Source organism: Siniperca chuatsi, linkage group LG9 (genome assembly GCF_020085105.1).
Source record: "Siniperca chuatsi isolate FFG_IHB_CAS linkage group LG9, ASM2008510v1, whole genome shotgun sequence".
NCBI classification, from domain to species: domain Eukaryota; kingdom Metazoa; phylum Chordata; class Actinopteri; order Centrarchiformes; family Sinipercidae; genus Siniperca; species Siniperca chuatsi.
In genome coordinates this window covers 27,192,071-27,208,743 of record NC_058050.1, presented here as the reverse complement: position 1 = coordinate 27,208,743, position 16,673 = coordinate 27,192,071, and the positions used below count along the sequence as shown (strand labels likewise).

The 16,673-nt window shown below is 40.8% G+C and overlaps 1 protein-coding gene across 5 annotated transcripts in view; it reads right to left on the bottom strand.

The window, feature by feature from the left end:
• Nucleotides 1-16,673, bottom strand: part of enpp2 (ectonucleotide pyrophosphatase/phosphodiesterase 2) — a 33,840-nt gene that overhangs the window by 11,413 nt on the left and 5,754 nt on the right. For 4 of the 5 annotated variants that reach the window (XM_044206923.1, XM_044206925.1, XM_044206924.1 and 1 more), the window contains exons 3-15: nucleotides 12,771-12,926; nucleotides 11,492-11,617; nucleotides 10,316-10,376; nucleotides 9,876-9,973; nucleotides 9,600-9,679; nucleotides 8,684-8,803; nucleotides 7,868-7,923; nucleotides 5,399-5,464; nucleotides 3,283-3,355; nucleotides 2,932-3,040; nucleotides 2,536-2,661; nucleotides 1,934-1,965; nucleotides 1,598-1,725 (exon numbers count right to left, since the gene is read on the bottom strand). In XM_044206923.1, coding sequence (XP_044062858.1) covers nucleotides 1,598-1,725; nucleotides 1,934-1,965; nucleotides 2,536-2,661; nucleotides 2,932-3,040; nucleotides 3,283-3,355; nucleotides 5,399-5,464; nucleotides 7,868-7,923; nucleotides 8,684-8,803; nucleotides 9,600-9,679; nucleotides 9,876-9,973; nucleotides 10,316-10,376; nucleotides 11,492-11,617; nucleotides 12,771-12,926 — 1,231 coding nt within the window. The remainder of the gene's footprint in view (nucleotides 1-1,597; nucleotides 1,726-1,933; nucleotides 1,966-2,535; nucleotides 2,662-2,931; nucleotides 3,041-3,282; nucleotides 3,356-5,398; nucleotides 5,465-7,867; nucleotides 7,924-8,683; nucleotides 8,804-9,599; nucleotides 9,680-9,875; nucleotides 9,974-10,315; nucleotides 10,377-11,491; nucleotides 11,618-12,770; nucleotides 12,927-16,673) is intronic. The other variant, XM_044206927.1, reaches the window with a different exon arrangement.

Genomic DNA, 16,673 nt, shown 5'->3' with positions numbered 1-16,673 from the left:
CTAGCTGACGGGAAAATGATACAAACTCAGTGTTTCATTTGGTGTGAACAGTTTTGTGTGAACAGATTTACGCAGACATTGACTAAAGTGTACCTGCATGTGTGTGTGTGTGTGTGTGTGAGTGTGTGAGAGAGAGTGTAAACGCTCTGACACTCTGCTCACAGCTCCGATTAGCCTGTCTGTCTATCTTAGCTGAACAGGAACCTCAAAGGTCTCTTTCATTTAGCAGCCCTGTGTGTGTGTGTGTGTGTGTGTGTGTATACTAAGACAGAATTTAGCTCTCCTATGGTTCACACACACACACACACACACACACACAGCGTCGTTAGCTGAGGTGGTTTGTTTTCACGTTCAGTCCCGATCACTTCATGGTTTACTTTGTCGCTGAATCACTGCAGTAAGACTTTTCACTGCTCTACATCAAACACCTGTCAGAGCTCATTTTCAGCAGCTGTGGGTTTTTTTTACTTGAGTGTGGCTCGGGACAGCACATCTTAAACTTTTCAGCACTACATGCGTTAATGATGCGTTGACAGCAGCCCATGTTGACATGAAATGTGTTTCTAAGTAAAGCGAGGCGTGCGGCGGAAAGCTTCACTGATGGGCTGAAAATGCCACATCTACACAGAATGTCCAGAACATCAGAGCAGTTTCCTGGTAGTAGATGCAGCAACAAATTAAAACTAAGTTTTCTTAGGAATCTTCTTCCTACTTCTCACCTGGCTGACAGGTTTGGATTTAACCCTTTGAACTCTTGGCCATTTGTGCTTGTTTTTCCCTTGTATTATTGTTAAGTTAGGCTGTCCCAGGGGAGCTGCTGCAGTGCCTCAACTGGATTACTTTTAATGCTGAAATAATACGTCATCATTGAAAATATTAACCGATTATGAGGAAGAATCTAAGTTATAAGGGGCACCTTTTTTATGAAAGCTGGTGGATTTATGGACATTTTTTTTCCTCACTGGAAAGAGTAAGTCACTGATTCCTGCAGTATGTGTATGATGTCTGTATCCTGGTTTGGCTGAGTTATGACTCTGAGAAGGAGTGAAATCGGATTCTAAGGGTTAATCTGGGAAGAGACAATGGCTTCACCTGATCTGTGAACTTCATGACAACACTAAATGCTTCACAAAGTTCCCATCACACATCTACAATTTGATTTTTCACTTTAAGACAAGCTTTCTTGTATCATTGTCAAGCCTGTTAATCTGAAGTTCCCCATGTGTGTCAGGTTGGGTCTCAGGTCAAAGGTGGAAAGAGAGAGTTCTTAGCCCACATTTCTGGGTTTCACAGTGTCTGTGGAAAGTGTGCCAGGTAGAATACTGCAGATCGAAGTTTATTCTCCCTGGTTTGGAAATTATGGTTGAGATATGTCAGTTTCCTGCGGATATCTTCAGAAACATCATAAGATTTATTGACACCATTTTAAACATTCAACACGACACTGACTGTCTTTGTGGGCTCAGTGAACTTCCCATGTGCTTATTTATACTGTATCTCCATTTGGCATATTGAAAGTAGCATACATTTTTACAGTTGTCTAGTTTAGCTTTGAAGTCATATATTTGTACTTCCTGTTGTAGTGGCAGCGCTGTACCTGGCAACGTGCCACTTCCTCTCCACCAGCAGGTGAATCTCTTCAATGCGTTGGTTGTTGGCATAGTGCAGTCTCTTAGGCAGGTGCTGCTTCAAGTATGCTTTAAAGTGCTGGTCTGCCTTCTTACACTGGAACAAAGAAAAATTTGTATTAGTATTTTAATTAGAAGGGCCAATCAGAGAGCTGACAGACAGACCATAACCCAGTATTGCATGTTTCACCCTCTTTGTGCTACAATAGTATAATTCTTTTCTTATTACATTTTACAAAACCAGTTGTTTTTGAGTCCACACTTCTGAAAAGTTCTCATATTTTTCATGCAAGCCTAATACTTACTGTTAGATTTGCAACAACAGCCTTGGGGTCATCTGAAAAAAGAACAATGGTCAGAGCTGGTAAAACTGTTGCAAAGCATTTAACATCCGCTGTAAAGTACAACAAAGCAACATACTGTTCTGTATATTTTACGTTTGCTTTCAGAAAAAAATGAACTCAATGAACTTCGACTGTTGTCCTGCCAAAAAGTGGGTTAGTAGGACAAACAGATGTAGACACAGAACAAAATGTCTATTTTACAAGAACAAGATAAGACAAGGTTAAGTGGTGCCATCCCTTTGGTCGACACAGTACACTTAGAACAATGCTTTCAGTGGCAGCCATTGTAGGCACTGTGCATGCTGCCAATGCTCAGATCAGAGGCTCGTTGTTCTTGCCTACAAATGATTGTGTCGTGTTTGATGATGAGGGTCAAAAGCTCTGAATACAGTCTGCATGAATAAGAGGGCAGAAATCCTAAATAATGTTAAGTGAACATCTGTGAAAAATGACTAGACACAACGAAACCAAAGAAAAAAACGAAAGAAAGAAAGAGAAAAGAGGACATCTCAGCAAAAATTCAACATTATGATCTTTTGTCTCGGGCTCTCACTCTCTCTCACATTTAGGGTTGTTGGGGTATCTCGAGCGTATTCTGCCTAGAGACCCAGGGACGAGGATGATGTCATCGACGCTAGTCATGTAGTTACTGAGGAACTCGGTGCGATCACAGTGGGCCTCTTCCATACCTGAGAACACACAGGAGGGAGTATGTGTGATTGGCTGGTGAAACCTAGGAAGCGAATGAGCAGTGCCTCTGTATCTACTGCCAATGTACCTTTGAGCAAAGCACTTCTTCCTAAGTTGCTTCAGTGGAGCTGCTTTGCGTTTGTGCCGAGCATGCAAGTAACCTTCCATGTACTAATTACTAACTTGAATCACGTCATGGTGTAAGTTGCTCTTCCAGCACGATGATTTGATACCGCAGTGTGTGTTTGTGTCGGTGTGTGTGTCTGTACCATGATCCCCCACCAGGATGATGTTGACGCAGCGGTGCAGTTTCATCTGTTTAAGTCCATCCATCAGTTGGCCAACAATTCTGTCAATCAACTTCAGAGGGTTGTTCAACTGGAGCACACAAAGGGAGTCAAAATCCACTGAGTGTGTGTTTTGATGGTACACAATACACACACACACACACAGAGAGAAAACTATATGGATGTGTATGTGCATCTTTGTGTCTGGTTTGTGTGCTTTACCATGTGATTTTCATGCATACCCACTCATCCCCATGTACACACACACACACACACACACACACACACACACACACACACACACACACACACACACACACACACAGTACTCACTTCTGCGCTCATGGGCCCCATTTTGTGTCCATACGTGTCTGGTTGCTCAGAGTGCATGGCGTAAACGTAGGGCCTGAAACAAGATACAAGTCACAGTGGAGATGTGTTTGTGGCAGTTGTAGTGATAGTTACAATCACTAATAATCTTTTTATTCATATAGTACTTTTATGAAACAGGTTTCAAAGTGCTTTACAGTGCATCATTTGCAGTGGTGGAAAGTCCATTTACTTTTACAATTTTGAGGTACTTGTACTTCACTTGAGTATTTCCATTTTATTCTACTTCTACTTCAATACATTTCAAGGAAAATAATTGTACTTTTTAGTCACTGGTTACTTTTCAGATTAAGATTTTACATTTTAAAAAAAAAAAACGCACAAAGCCAGGCCATTTACAACTTTATATGTGATAAGTAAAATCTAATAATAAATTCTGAATTTGATAGGAATCCAGTGCAAGGATGCTGTAACGGGAGTAATATAGTTTCTTCAAAAGCCTGGCTGCTGCATTACGGATCAGTTGTAAATAAAGGAGAAATACAGGGAGGAACAGCAGCAGTACAAGTACTAGTAATAGTGATAGTAGCAGCAGCGCTACCATAACTAGTAATGGCAGCAGTAGGAGCAGTAGGTAATAGCAGAGCAACAGTAGTACACTATAGTAGTAGAAGTGGCAACAGTACTAGCAGCAGTAATAGAGGTAGTAGATGCAGCAATGGTAGCCATGTTAGTAGTACTAGTAGCAGAGTAGCAACAGTAGATGTAGTAGTAATAGTAGGAGTATTAATAGCACCACCTTGTGCCTCTCGTGGATTATTAATACATTCACAGAGGCAAGCTTCTGTTTTTCTGAAAGACAGTAAATTCCTGGGGAAAACTTAAAATGGTTATTCAACAGCACTTACTGCTGATTAGAAGATATTTCCATAATCCTCAGACTTCTCTAAATTGTACTACACCAAACCAAAATGAGACTGTTCATCAAGTACATTCATCAATTTTAGATTTTCATACTTAATAACATGGGTGTATTTTTCTAAAATTGTACAAAGCAAGTAAGGAGATATGTAACTTCTGGATTCCATCTTTGTTTGGATTAGGAAACAAAGTCACTACTTGGGACCAGAGGGAAGAGGAGTCTTAGCTCTATTACCCTGAATATAATGATCATATTGTAATTGAATGTTGTAATGAGAAATACATGAGAGGCACAAACGGAAGCTAGGAGTAATAGTAGTAGTAGTAGTATTAGCAGTAGCAGCAATAGTAAGCAATGGTAGTACTACCATAAGAAGTACTACTAGTAATAGTAGCAGTTCGATTAGTACAGTAGCAATAGCAGCAACAACACTACTCATAGTCACAGCAGCATTTACAGTAAGCGTTACCGCAGTGCGAGTCACAGTAGTAGCAGCAGTGATATTTGAGTCTATTATTAGTGAGTCCCATAATTACACGTCAAGCACATCAGATGTAGCAACAGAGCTTGGCAGGGTCTAACAAGCAGCTACTGATCCACCATTATCAGAAGGTCAACAGAGGCACGAGTCAGGTCTGATTTGAGCGACTTACGTCAGATTAGCTCTCACATACTTAAACCGTTTGGTCTAAGATTATTTTTTGGCCCTTTTTTCCTTTATTGTATGGCTGATAGTTAAGAGGCAGACAGGAAACTAGTGGAGAGAGAGGGGGGTGTGACGTGCAACAAAAGTCTCCAGCTGGAATCCAAACGGATTGTGGTTATGTGGCATGCGCCTTAACCATTCGACTACCAGGCCTAATTTCATTTTTAACACTTGGAGGAACAAGCCTGGTTTTAATTCAGATTTTAAGTTCAAATGCAGAAGAACTTTTAGTTGAGGACGCTGGCATGTGATAACCGACTGGGAGTGGATGTGCTCAATATGTAATTTTATTCTGAACATCCAGCTGTGGTACTGGATTACATTAGAACTCCAAACAATTCACGGCATACGGTGAAACTGATTTTTTCCCCACTCTTGCTAAGGTGTGGCTGCAAATGTTGACAAAGGAAAAAAAAAATAAAGCATGAAAAAAGAGGAAGATGGAATACAAATGTGAAGCAGACAAAAAAAAAAGGAAAAACTGATTTCACCTCTCCCCTTCAGGGAGGTGGAGCCACTGCAGCATGGTCAGTATCCGCCTCTCCAATGGGATAGCACTGGAACACACACACACACACACACACACACACACACACACACACACATGAAGGGTAACACTGGTTAACATTTGAAGAAAACTATAGCTGCAAGTGAGAAACAAGCCAAAGACTTAAACACAGAGTTACACTAACAGACTCAGATTCTGGTACACTGCTGCCTTCTTGAAGCATTAAAGCATTAAACTGCCAACTGTTCCTTTAACTCTCAAAGAGCCTCATAAAGTTGAGGGCTGTAGAGTAGAACAAAATGAATGCCCTCTCACTGTTTAAAGTGTCTGAAAGTCAAAGGCTGCCTGTATGCTGTCTGTGTAGTGATGAGGCCACCAACCAAGCTGCTGGCTGTCATACAGTCCACAGCTGTCAACCATCAAGCCCAGGATCGAGGCCCTGAATGGGGCTTAATGTATGAGCCTGTGGGGGGCAACATGGAGGAACAAGGAGGTGTGGTTACACTGTGTTAACAATTGACAGCAGGCTTCTCTCTCCATGTTTTCTCCTTCTCTGTAGTTTTGAGTATGTTCACACTTTCAACAAAATGTTCCCTCCTCCCGCTATTGTTTTATATACTCTCCTTTCTTTCTTCTTCTCTCTTCTTTCCCTTGTTCTCTGCGTGTGGTTGGGGGGGGGGGGACCTCCCAGAAAGCTGAACCAGTCATTTGGCAACAATCCCTGGTCCCCATTACCATGCCAATCCCACAGTGGTACTACAACACTAAACTATGTAATGTGTTTCTCAGCCACACAGATGTCAGCGCAGACTTCCACTCTCTGTCTCCCTGTCATGTACACACTCCTGTCTATTTCTCTTTATCTTCTCTTTCTCACACACCTCAGTGTCAAGTGCAAGAAAAGCACTGTTAACCACACTCATGGACCCCATGGTTCTATAGAGTGGTACGTCTGCGACCCCGGTTCACAGAGGAATCCTGTCTAGTGTAAACAGGCCCATTTGCACAAATTGCTGTAAAAACAGCCCAACGCCATCCCACTGCTGAGATCTGCCTCCCACTCCATCAAAGCCTTCTCTGTGCTGATAAATGTGGGCTCCTTTGTGTTCTACAGGCTATAGGTTTAGTGCAGCGGCCTGAGTGTCCAGCAACATGCACGGACATGTTCTGATGACTTTCACCACCTAATAATTTACAGTCCCTGAAGTATCACTTATAAGACGATGCATCTGCAGTGGTCTTCAAGGCACATTAACACCAAACATGTTTATTTAAACTCTGGAGAGTTTACTTTTTTAGTTTGTTTGGGCAATGCCATATTGGCTCAGGTGGCACTACCTCAGGTCTGTAACCTGCAGTACAGTTCTATTATTAGTGAGGACAAAATCCAAACATCAAATTTTTCTCATGGTTGTAAAGCCTCCAACATCAATAAAAGGTCCCAGTGCTCATTTTTGGCAATTTATGAACATGTTCTCAAATGGTACCAGAGTAGATCAATTATAACAAACAGTGCATTCAGCATATTAAACACGCAACATTCAACTCCCTGCGAGTTTTGTTTACAATCCCTGATTCAGTTATCGGGCAACATGAACAAATAGAAAAATGCCAGCTATTCCAGAATAGCTCAGACAGGAAAACAAAGTTTAGAAGCACTGCACTATAACTGCATCATCATCAAATTGTGCCATTCTTTAATTTTGAACCAAGACCTCTCTCACTGTCGCTTTATATGCCACATTTACGTTACATATGAACACGTTTTACTTTACTGTAGCTCTGCTTTCTGTTAAGATGGAGGAGAAAGTGAAGCTGCTGTAGGATAGAAGACCTTGTCCCAGTCTCCCAAAGAAATTTGACTACCCTGCTTCAGCAAAAAAGAAAAAAGTCACAACCCTCTCCCTTTTCTGAACCCCTCCCCCTAAAACATTATTTTCATACAGTTCCTTAGGAATCAGTTTTAAAAACCTGTTAAATTTAGGGTAATCTGAAAAAGTGTGAATCACTGTAATTTGTTTGGAGTGGATGTAGTGATTTTTCATCATTGTTGTTGTTTAGTCATCCTTAATGGAAATGCAAGTTTGAAATAGACGCATTAAGTGTGTTAGATAAAACCCTATTGCAGTTTTGTCAAAATGAGGGTTTAGGATGTTGTACATACCTTTGGGGCGTAATGAACAAAGCATTCTGTGGGTGTTCTGCATGGAGCTACATTATCAGACATTATTGGGAAATATTCATCAACATGCATCCCTTATCAATGCAGCCAAAGCATTGATAAGGGAAACATAATACAACAAAACTATAAAGAAAAGGACGACATGTACTGTGAAAGATTGATTGGGCATCCGACGCATATGCAGAGCACCAGCAAACTGCACTGAAAGAACAAGGTTGGGAAATGTACTGAGGAAACTATTTTGCAGCTGAAAGTAAAAAGTAGACTTACACAGGCCAGAAGAAAGTGGCAGCCTTCACTCCCTGTTTGAGCGCTGTGATCCAGATCTAGGAGACAAACAGTGCAGTCTCATTATTCTGACATAGTTTAGCAGGATATTACTGGAGCGTTACCCTGGATACAAACAATAACATGAGCATGAGAAAACCAAGGTCATGGTGTACAGTTCACTACAATACACTAAGAAGGACTCCCACTGTGTGGGGGCATTGTCCCACTTCTGTTAGTCCAGTTGATACAAAACCATACAGAAGGTTGGGTTAGCAGGTGTTTGTCAGGTATTTTGAAAGATACCGATGAAGCCTTGTTAGTTAGCATGGCATCCTGACTCAGTGTTTTCTTTGCTCAATTTGACAAATGAAATCATAGCGCAGGTTTGTTCTTTAAGTAAATCCACAAAAACTGAAGCTCTAGAGTGCCAGGCTACTTAATGTCAAAGCTTTGGTCTTGTAAGAACTAAAAGTGATCCCAACCCAGCTTTCATTAATCACATATAACAGCTGTGGTTAATCATTGGATAACAAAGCCTGTCAGACTTGGTTTGTTAGATCTAAATCCTGCTATTCCCACTGTAGTTGGCTTCAAAAGAAAAGTCTTTCCTGCTTTTGTTGGCCTCTGATCTGTGACCTGTCTTTGAACTAACATTCAAAGCCACACACTTAAGTTATCCATCGTCAAAGCAAATAGAAAAACAAAAGAAAACCCTTGTCTGCTCACAAATAAATATAATCACAGTGTTGATGAACTGCAGATGGTAAAAAAGAAAGACTACAACTGAGAGAAGAGAAGAGAAGAGCCAGTACTTACTGGCTGTCCTCCCCACCAGCGATGATTGAGTTTCTCTCTGCTTCTCAGGGTGAAGGTGGCATCAAACACCGGGTCGTACATGGAGTTGCCAATGATACCATGTGACTCTGGGTAGAGACCCTGAGAGAGATTCAAACTGAGATTATGCTTAGGCCAATAATATTTGTCATTTAATAACTGTACTTGATTGGTGGTTCTTTTCTCTGTATACAAACATATTTAAAGATTATACTGTATAAGAGTGTGTGCGTTACATGCATACTGTGATTGCCCAGCTTCAATGCTACAGTAAGGGTAGCCATTTTAGGACATTTCCAGTGGAGGACTGCACATTCACATTTACTCAAATACTGTTCTCAAACTATTTTGAGGTACTTGTACTTTACTTGTGTTTTATTTTAAGCTTCTTTTTAACTATATTTTGGAGGGAAATATTGTACTTTTTACTCCACTGCATTTAATTGACAGCTATAGTTACTTAATGCGGATGTTAGCATGCTGTGCTTGCTTATGTTACCACGATATTTCACTTCAGTGGAACCATAATGGAGTTTAGGCATATACTACTCCACTTCATATCGTGAAGACCGTTACTATGAGCAACCAGATCGGGTGGCAAAAACTGCTCAGACTCCTAGCTGTAACTCAAAGTAGAAAATATCTAAGTATATTTAAGTACTACTGAAATGTCAACATTACAGCAAAAGAACTGTACACATTAGCACACTCACATAAGCAAGCTAACCTATTCAGCTTCAACTATACTTAGTTAGCCTCAGCTGTACTTTGAGCTAATGTTAGCAGATCATTTTAAGATACAGCTGAGGTAAAGTCCTGTAAACACTGAAGGCAAATGACACTGACAACAACTGACAAGCTGATTATTGTTGACAACATCAGCACTCTTGTGCCATACCGTAGCCAGTGAGTAGAGGTTGGGGAAAGTTTTGGAGGGGTAAACAGGTCTCATGTATGGAGCATGGGTTCCACATGTTCCTGAAAGGGAAAGCAGGGCAAAGGAAACTCCTCGATTTGCACAGAGACATCCACAAATAGCATAAAATCAGTTGTCTATTGATGTTCATGGCTCCAGAAATCGCCACATCAACATAGTCTTCCGCCTTGCCAAGGAAAGAACGTAGCGATCATACAGCTAAACCAAGTCTTTGTCATTATCCCATCCAGGTCTTACTGAGTTTCTCGATGTTGGGTATGACAGCGTTTCCTCTTTTCACGTAAGAAGCTCTAAATCCATCCACTGACAGCATGATGAGAGGTGGGCGCACAAACCTGCACACACACACACACACACACACACACACACACACACACACACACACACACACACACACACACACACACACACACACACACACACACACACACACACACACACACACACACACACACCATCAGAGGAGGAAGGAACATTTCTGAAAAAATGCTGTTATATGAAATGAATGAAACTTGATCAGCCAAGTTCAATCCTCGTGTGGCACATAAAAAAGCTTTACAAGAGGAAACAAACTGCTCATTGCTGAAATTAGAGAATGTTCACACCAAGGCTTATGATTAAAATCACTTGATAGATTGATCAATTTATTTTCCTTTACTGCTCAGATGTTGACGTACCCAGCAGGACATTCAGCCGTCTTGATCTCCTCACACTCATCTTGAAGCCATGAAGTGTCTCCTGAAAGGACATGATCAGAGAGATAAATGGTAAATGGACTGTACTTACATAGCGCTTTTCTAGTCTTTTCTGACTACTCAAAGCGCTTCAACTACATATCACATTCACCCCATACACGCACATTCTGAGAAAGTAAATGATTCACACACACTCACACACCAAAGGCACAGCCCTCAGGAGCAATTTGGGGTTCAGTATCTTGCCCAAGGACACTTCGACATGTGGGCTGGGGAAAAGCCGGGATCGACCGCCGACCTTCTGATTGGTGGACGACCCACTCTAACACTAAGCCACAGTCGCCCGTGATACAATGATGTATGAACAACACAAACTAGTGAACGGCCTGATTTTCAAATATATTGTGAATACTGTATTTTTGGATTATAGAAAGGAAACAGAAGTCTTTAAAGATACATCAGAAATGCTCCTTCAGCCTCCAAATTTCTGAGTGGGTGAGAAGCTGAATGTGTTGACTGACAGCTGAGCCAGCAGGGGCATGCAGAGATAAAGTGTCTTTTACATTTACTATTTTACAAATAATCAAATGTTCAGTGGTGGAAACCGACTTGTTTAGACTTCTAGGGGCTACTTTGTGTTGGTTTTTGTAATGCACACTTGTAATTGTAAAAAGCCATTTAGAAACCCGGTTATGCACATACATAACTCCAAGAGAAATCTAGCAGGCAAAACCAGGTTTCTATAATCCCCTAACTGACTATAGAGATGAGGTTTCTCGTTTACATGATGTTTAAGAGATCAGCTTAATAGAGACTAATAAATACATGTAAACACACTGATAGGAAACAAATGTGGGCTGTTAACTGTAGCTTACAAGCAAAGGACAGACAGCGTTTTGTTCCTATTTGTATTAAAGAAAAATGACCACAGCATTTAGCATCTAAACTGACTGGTGTTGATAATTGGTTGTAAGTTTAAACTGTTCAAAGTGACAGCTCTTTAGCTAATTTATGTTAGCTATCTAGCCTGAAGTTAGCAGAGCACTTTTTCTTGCTCGGCGAGGTGCAAGATAAGACATACAGGTGTCCTGAAAATCTTGGATCTAGATTGTAAGCCTTTCCATGCAAATCAGAACGTATGATTAAAGAAATGCAAACCTTTACACAGTGTCTTGTAGTTGGTACAACAGTCTCCTCTGGCCAGACAGTCATCAGAGCAGTGGCAGGCATGTTGTTCATTTCGAGTCTCCCCACACCGATCTTTACTGCACTCATAACCTCCCTCTGTACACGGGAACATAGGAGGAACGTTAGTTCAAGAAAAGATGTTCACATAAGAACCAGCGGGGAATAAAAACTGTAGACTCCTTGATATATACACAACTAATCTGATAAATAAGTGCTGAAACCACAAGCACTGAGAAATGAAAGCTGATATATGAATGTAACAGTGGTTTGGCTGCAAACTTTACAACTGAGCACTCAGCAGTTTGGGACAAACATTGACAACATTGCATGTATTCTGGCCAAATTCTCAAGATGAGAACACCAGATGAGAGTTGTAGCGTAGCGTAGGATTTGACACTGTCAGGGTAAAGACCCAAGTACAACCACAAAAACAAGTAAAGCATCATTTTCAGACACAGGGAAGGCTACAGTGGTGAGGCAGTGGTAAGCCAAAGACCACCAGGCTGAAGGAGAGAACATGAAATCAGACCACCAACACTGGAAGTAGCAGGGGGGAAATGTTGACAGACCAACAGAGAGACGGCAATACATGAACAGGGAGAAATAGCAACAAACGAGTACAGCTTGCATTACAAGTAAGAAACCTGTTCAGGCCCACATCTAGTGCATGCTTGACAAGTCCATGGCTCATTTCCACAACAAAGCTAGATGATCAGGCTTTAAAATTATACCCAGATATTTGCAAATCTTGATTAAAAGGCTTAGCTTAGCAAAAGTATTTTTCCAATGAGAATCAAACTCACATGTTTAAGAAATGTCTGTAGGTTCAACTGACTAGAACAAGCATCCAATTCTTGACCACCTGACGGTTATTAAATGCCGGATGTCCAAGGATTTCCTCCAGCTTAATGACAAAAAAATCTGAGATGGTTTTATTTGGCCTCTCCGACCTGACCAGAGTCCCTTTCCTCTGATATCAAACACACTGCCAAGAATCTGGGAGTCATTACTGTTTTTCAAATCCCAGCAAAATGTCTATTCTTGTTTTTCTCTAAATTCAGCATATCTCTAAAATTAAACTGTGCAAGTGAGTTTAAATCATGATACCTTTTCTTTTTAATTATTCAGACATGGCTCAAAATAACAGAACTCATAGTAACACTTTTGGTGAAAGTACTAAGACAGAGGCCATGGAAAGCTACGTAAAAAACAAGTCAGAAGACAAGCGGCAGGGAGGATGATCGAGGACCTTTCCTGAGGCAGAGCTGATCAAAGTCCGAGCAGCAGCCGTTGTAGGTCTTGCACAGGTTGTCACAGCGACAGTTTGGTGGCTCCAACTCAACCAGCTCAAAACACCTGTTCCTGCAGGAGCCGGAGGTCGGCACGTACTGATACGCAGAGCGAGCTGAGGACCAAAGAAACAGAGATTCAGTGAGTGTTTAGGAAACTACACTTTTATGTTATTTGTATTTCCTGCTGTGGGATGAAGTTGCTCTGCACGGCCTTGCACTTTGGTGTCTCCAAACACTGCTGAAACACATCTGAAAACTGGTTGAACTTCAATGTGCAGAAATGATCAGTAAACTGCTCCAGCGGACCACCTGCTCCCAGACCAGAAACTGCTCCAGGTTTCAGTCAGTGCTGATATTTAGTAATATGCTGTTTTGTGACACAAACACCACAAGATGCAACACTGGTAAATCCAGCTTTGTATTTCACATCACATTCACTGTGAGCAGAGTAAGACAGTGTTGATGAAGGTGCTCTATCATAGTGCAGAGGAGTAAAACATGAAGACATCTTAAAGATATACTGCAAGGAAACAAAATCCTGTGTTTCTGCATTAACTGTTCTGCTTGTCTCTCGCAATCTGTCAATTATACACTACCGCTCACAAGTTTGGAGTCGCCTGCCACAAAAGCTGGATTCGGTACAATCAGATGGGCGAGAGGAATACTCTGTATTTCTGAATGGTCTTTCATGCTTTTAGGTTGCAGAAAGTCCTCTTTACAAATAAATGTTATTTTGTATGAAGGGTTTGCAAAAAATGGAATGTTTTGTACAAGGAGAACAAAACGCTGTACAATGGTTTAACCACACTGGCAACTGAAAGGGCAGAAAGAGACAAAGATGCCTCTGAACAACAGTTAAACAAGAATATAAGAAATCAGCAGTCACTGGTAAAAGAATTTGGAAGCTTAGCATTAAAATCTGTGCAGATTTAAATAGGAACAGGTTCCTGTTTCAGTGTCAAGTGCACAATAATGCCTCTAACAAGCTGGAATTAACAGGCGTGTTGCTTTAGCAAAGCTATTCTTAAAACTTCAGAATAGAAATAGTAGGTTAGTCTAGAGTTAGCACTGTTGGAAGTGGATCAGCTGAACATACTAATGGACTGACAAATCACAGTTTAAACCTATTCAGTCTAACCACTGGACTGCAGAGGGCCCGAAGAAAACGGGTTCCCAAAATATTTAGAGCCCAGTTGCACAGTTGTGGTTCAAAAAAAGATCTAGGCTCACCTAGCTTTTCTGGACTGGAAAACAAATTAAAAATAGAGTATTTGGAGGAGAAAAAGGTTACGACAGTATTCTCCCGTCGTGCAGCACTGTGGGGACATCGACTAAGCGGAGGTTTTAATCATTTAATTATTCTAAAACATCAATATAACAGGTGACTCCAAACTTTTTGGTAGTGTATGTCAAAAATATTTAGTTTTTAAATATAAAAATCCCTTGCTTTTCTGTTCCTGTACAATGTTAAGATATATCTGATGACTCAGCCTGAACTCAGAAGTGTAGAAATAAATGTATCTAGTCAAATGTGATATGAGACAAACAGGTAACCTCTCAGGTGTACCATAATTATCGTATATGTATAATTAAGCCCTTTGTATGATCAATAATTCTAAATCATTTTGTTGTGTCATAGTTTTAGGTGTTCTTTTTCTATAACAGTGAAATGGTATGAAGCTGATCCTATTGATAGTCTGCTGATGTGCTTTTTGATGACTCTTTTTGCACCCCGGTGTCTTGTTAACTTATTGGCAGCCACCCTGTTACAAATACATGAAATGTGATTGTGATATTTTTATTGTATCTTTTATAAAATATTGATTAGAGGTTTGTGCAAGGCTCATTTGAATTATAATTCTGTCTATTCATATTAATGTTTCTTTTTAATTTTCCTTTGACAAGGATATCTTGATACATATGAATGGGATTAGATTTCCTTCCTGTGGGTATTTGCCTGAGGACCTGTAGATGGTCGAAACATTGCTAAAACAATTAAAGGGAGCTGTGATTCCAGTGTGCGGCAGCTCCTTGTATTGCAGTTTTATGGTTTTTTGTTTGTTTGTGGCACCTGACAACACTGAAAAACGCACTAAGCTTCGTTAGCTGGTGGGTCATAGTAACTAGAGGAGAGATATCATGGGTCAGAGGTGTGTGTTTAGATACCACTTGGCAAAAATGTTCTCTCAAAATTATACCCAGCTCCCATATTCTATTTTACTCAGAAATGTGTCGATTATGTTGTCGATTATGAAAGCCTAATGGTGGGGTGTGCAATTCTGGAGAAATCCAACACCATGACAAATACCATGATACAGAGCGAACAACGACACAGCAAGTAATGTAACTAACGTTAGCTAGGTTGTGGGTTAGCTTAGCTAGGTTGTGGGTTAGCAAACTGTCCCTACAGCTGCTGCTGCGAAGCTAACAGCCAGAGAGGACGAGGCGGTTTCCCAGAGCAGCACAGCAGCTCCAGACAGCGATGCACACAACTCTCCTGCTACTGTAGCTAACATCACAACTACAGCATATCTTGGAAAACTAGAAAGCAAGCTGAATGTCCGTGGGCAAGTCATTTAACGTTACCTGACACACAAATCGTGGCTGGAATAGTGTTGTGTGGCTCGGTCCGAGGCACTTTATTTATTTCCCGTTTACAGAGCCGGGGCTGTGTACAAACACCGGAGTTTTTAACTTTAGCTAGCGGACCGTGAGGAGATATTCGCTGAATTTGACACATTGCTATTTCACTGTGACTTTAAACCATAATCCCTGATTTTGTGGAGCCCACATATGTCACTGTTGATGATGAACTCAACACCTGTCATTTGTGAGTCCCAAAACATAAGCAGTGGTCAGTGGGTGAAATAACAAAATCAGAGAAGGCATCTTTGAAGCTACTGTATATTGTCCAAAAAATGAATGAATGGCTGCACCGTTCACACGTCTTTAAAAGGAAATTAAAAGTATCAACCTGTATTGACCTCCAGTCATAAATACTACAGAATCACTACATACTATAATACTTTGTCAACAACAAAAATGTGGTTGGTTATATTTGATAATAACTAATAACAAGTGTGACAAAAGGTCTGTAAGCCATGTGGCAAACTGTGGTAATTCTGTCTCACGACAGGGACACTCAGGTTGTACGTAAGGGATGTATGTACAGAGAGACAGTCATTATTGTGAAATTAACCCCGACAGGGTGATGCAGGACCATGAAGGGATTAATTATCCCGCATTATCCTGCTTATTACACGGATACTTACTGAAAAACCAATCATTTGACACCAAATATTAAGTTAATTGATTTAAAAATGATTTTAAAGCGTTTTTTTGCCACAGGACTTCTTTCTGCAGATTGATATGATTGGACTCAGGAGTCTATGATCAGAACTGCATCCATAGCAATGGTCTGTTATTCATAGCAGCGGACTGCTCTTCAGAAATAACAGACCGTAGAATGCCATAAATGAATTGAATCGAGTATTCAACAAAGCCGTGTAATAAAACACAATAACACTCTTGTCCACTTAGGACCCAAAGGACAGTGGCCCGGTTTGGATCCCAACACAGAGCGAGAAGAAGACATCTGAATCTAACTGAAGACATCCTGGAGATCTGAGAGTGAGACAGAGTTATTGCTATATTTCTAACAACATGCTCCTTGTCTACTAACTCGTGAAAAAACAACCTTGCTCACAGAGAAAACCAAAGGATGCCAACAGGAGTTTGTCAGCACGTGTTTGTGTGTTCCTGTGTGGACATGTGTGCGTGTGTGTGTGTATTTTTGCAAGTACATGTGCATATGTACTCTATGTGGAGGAACTGAGTCGTTACACTTTAAATTATTTATG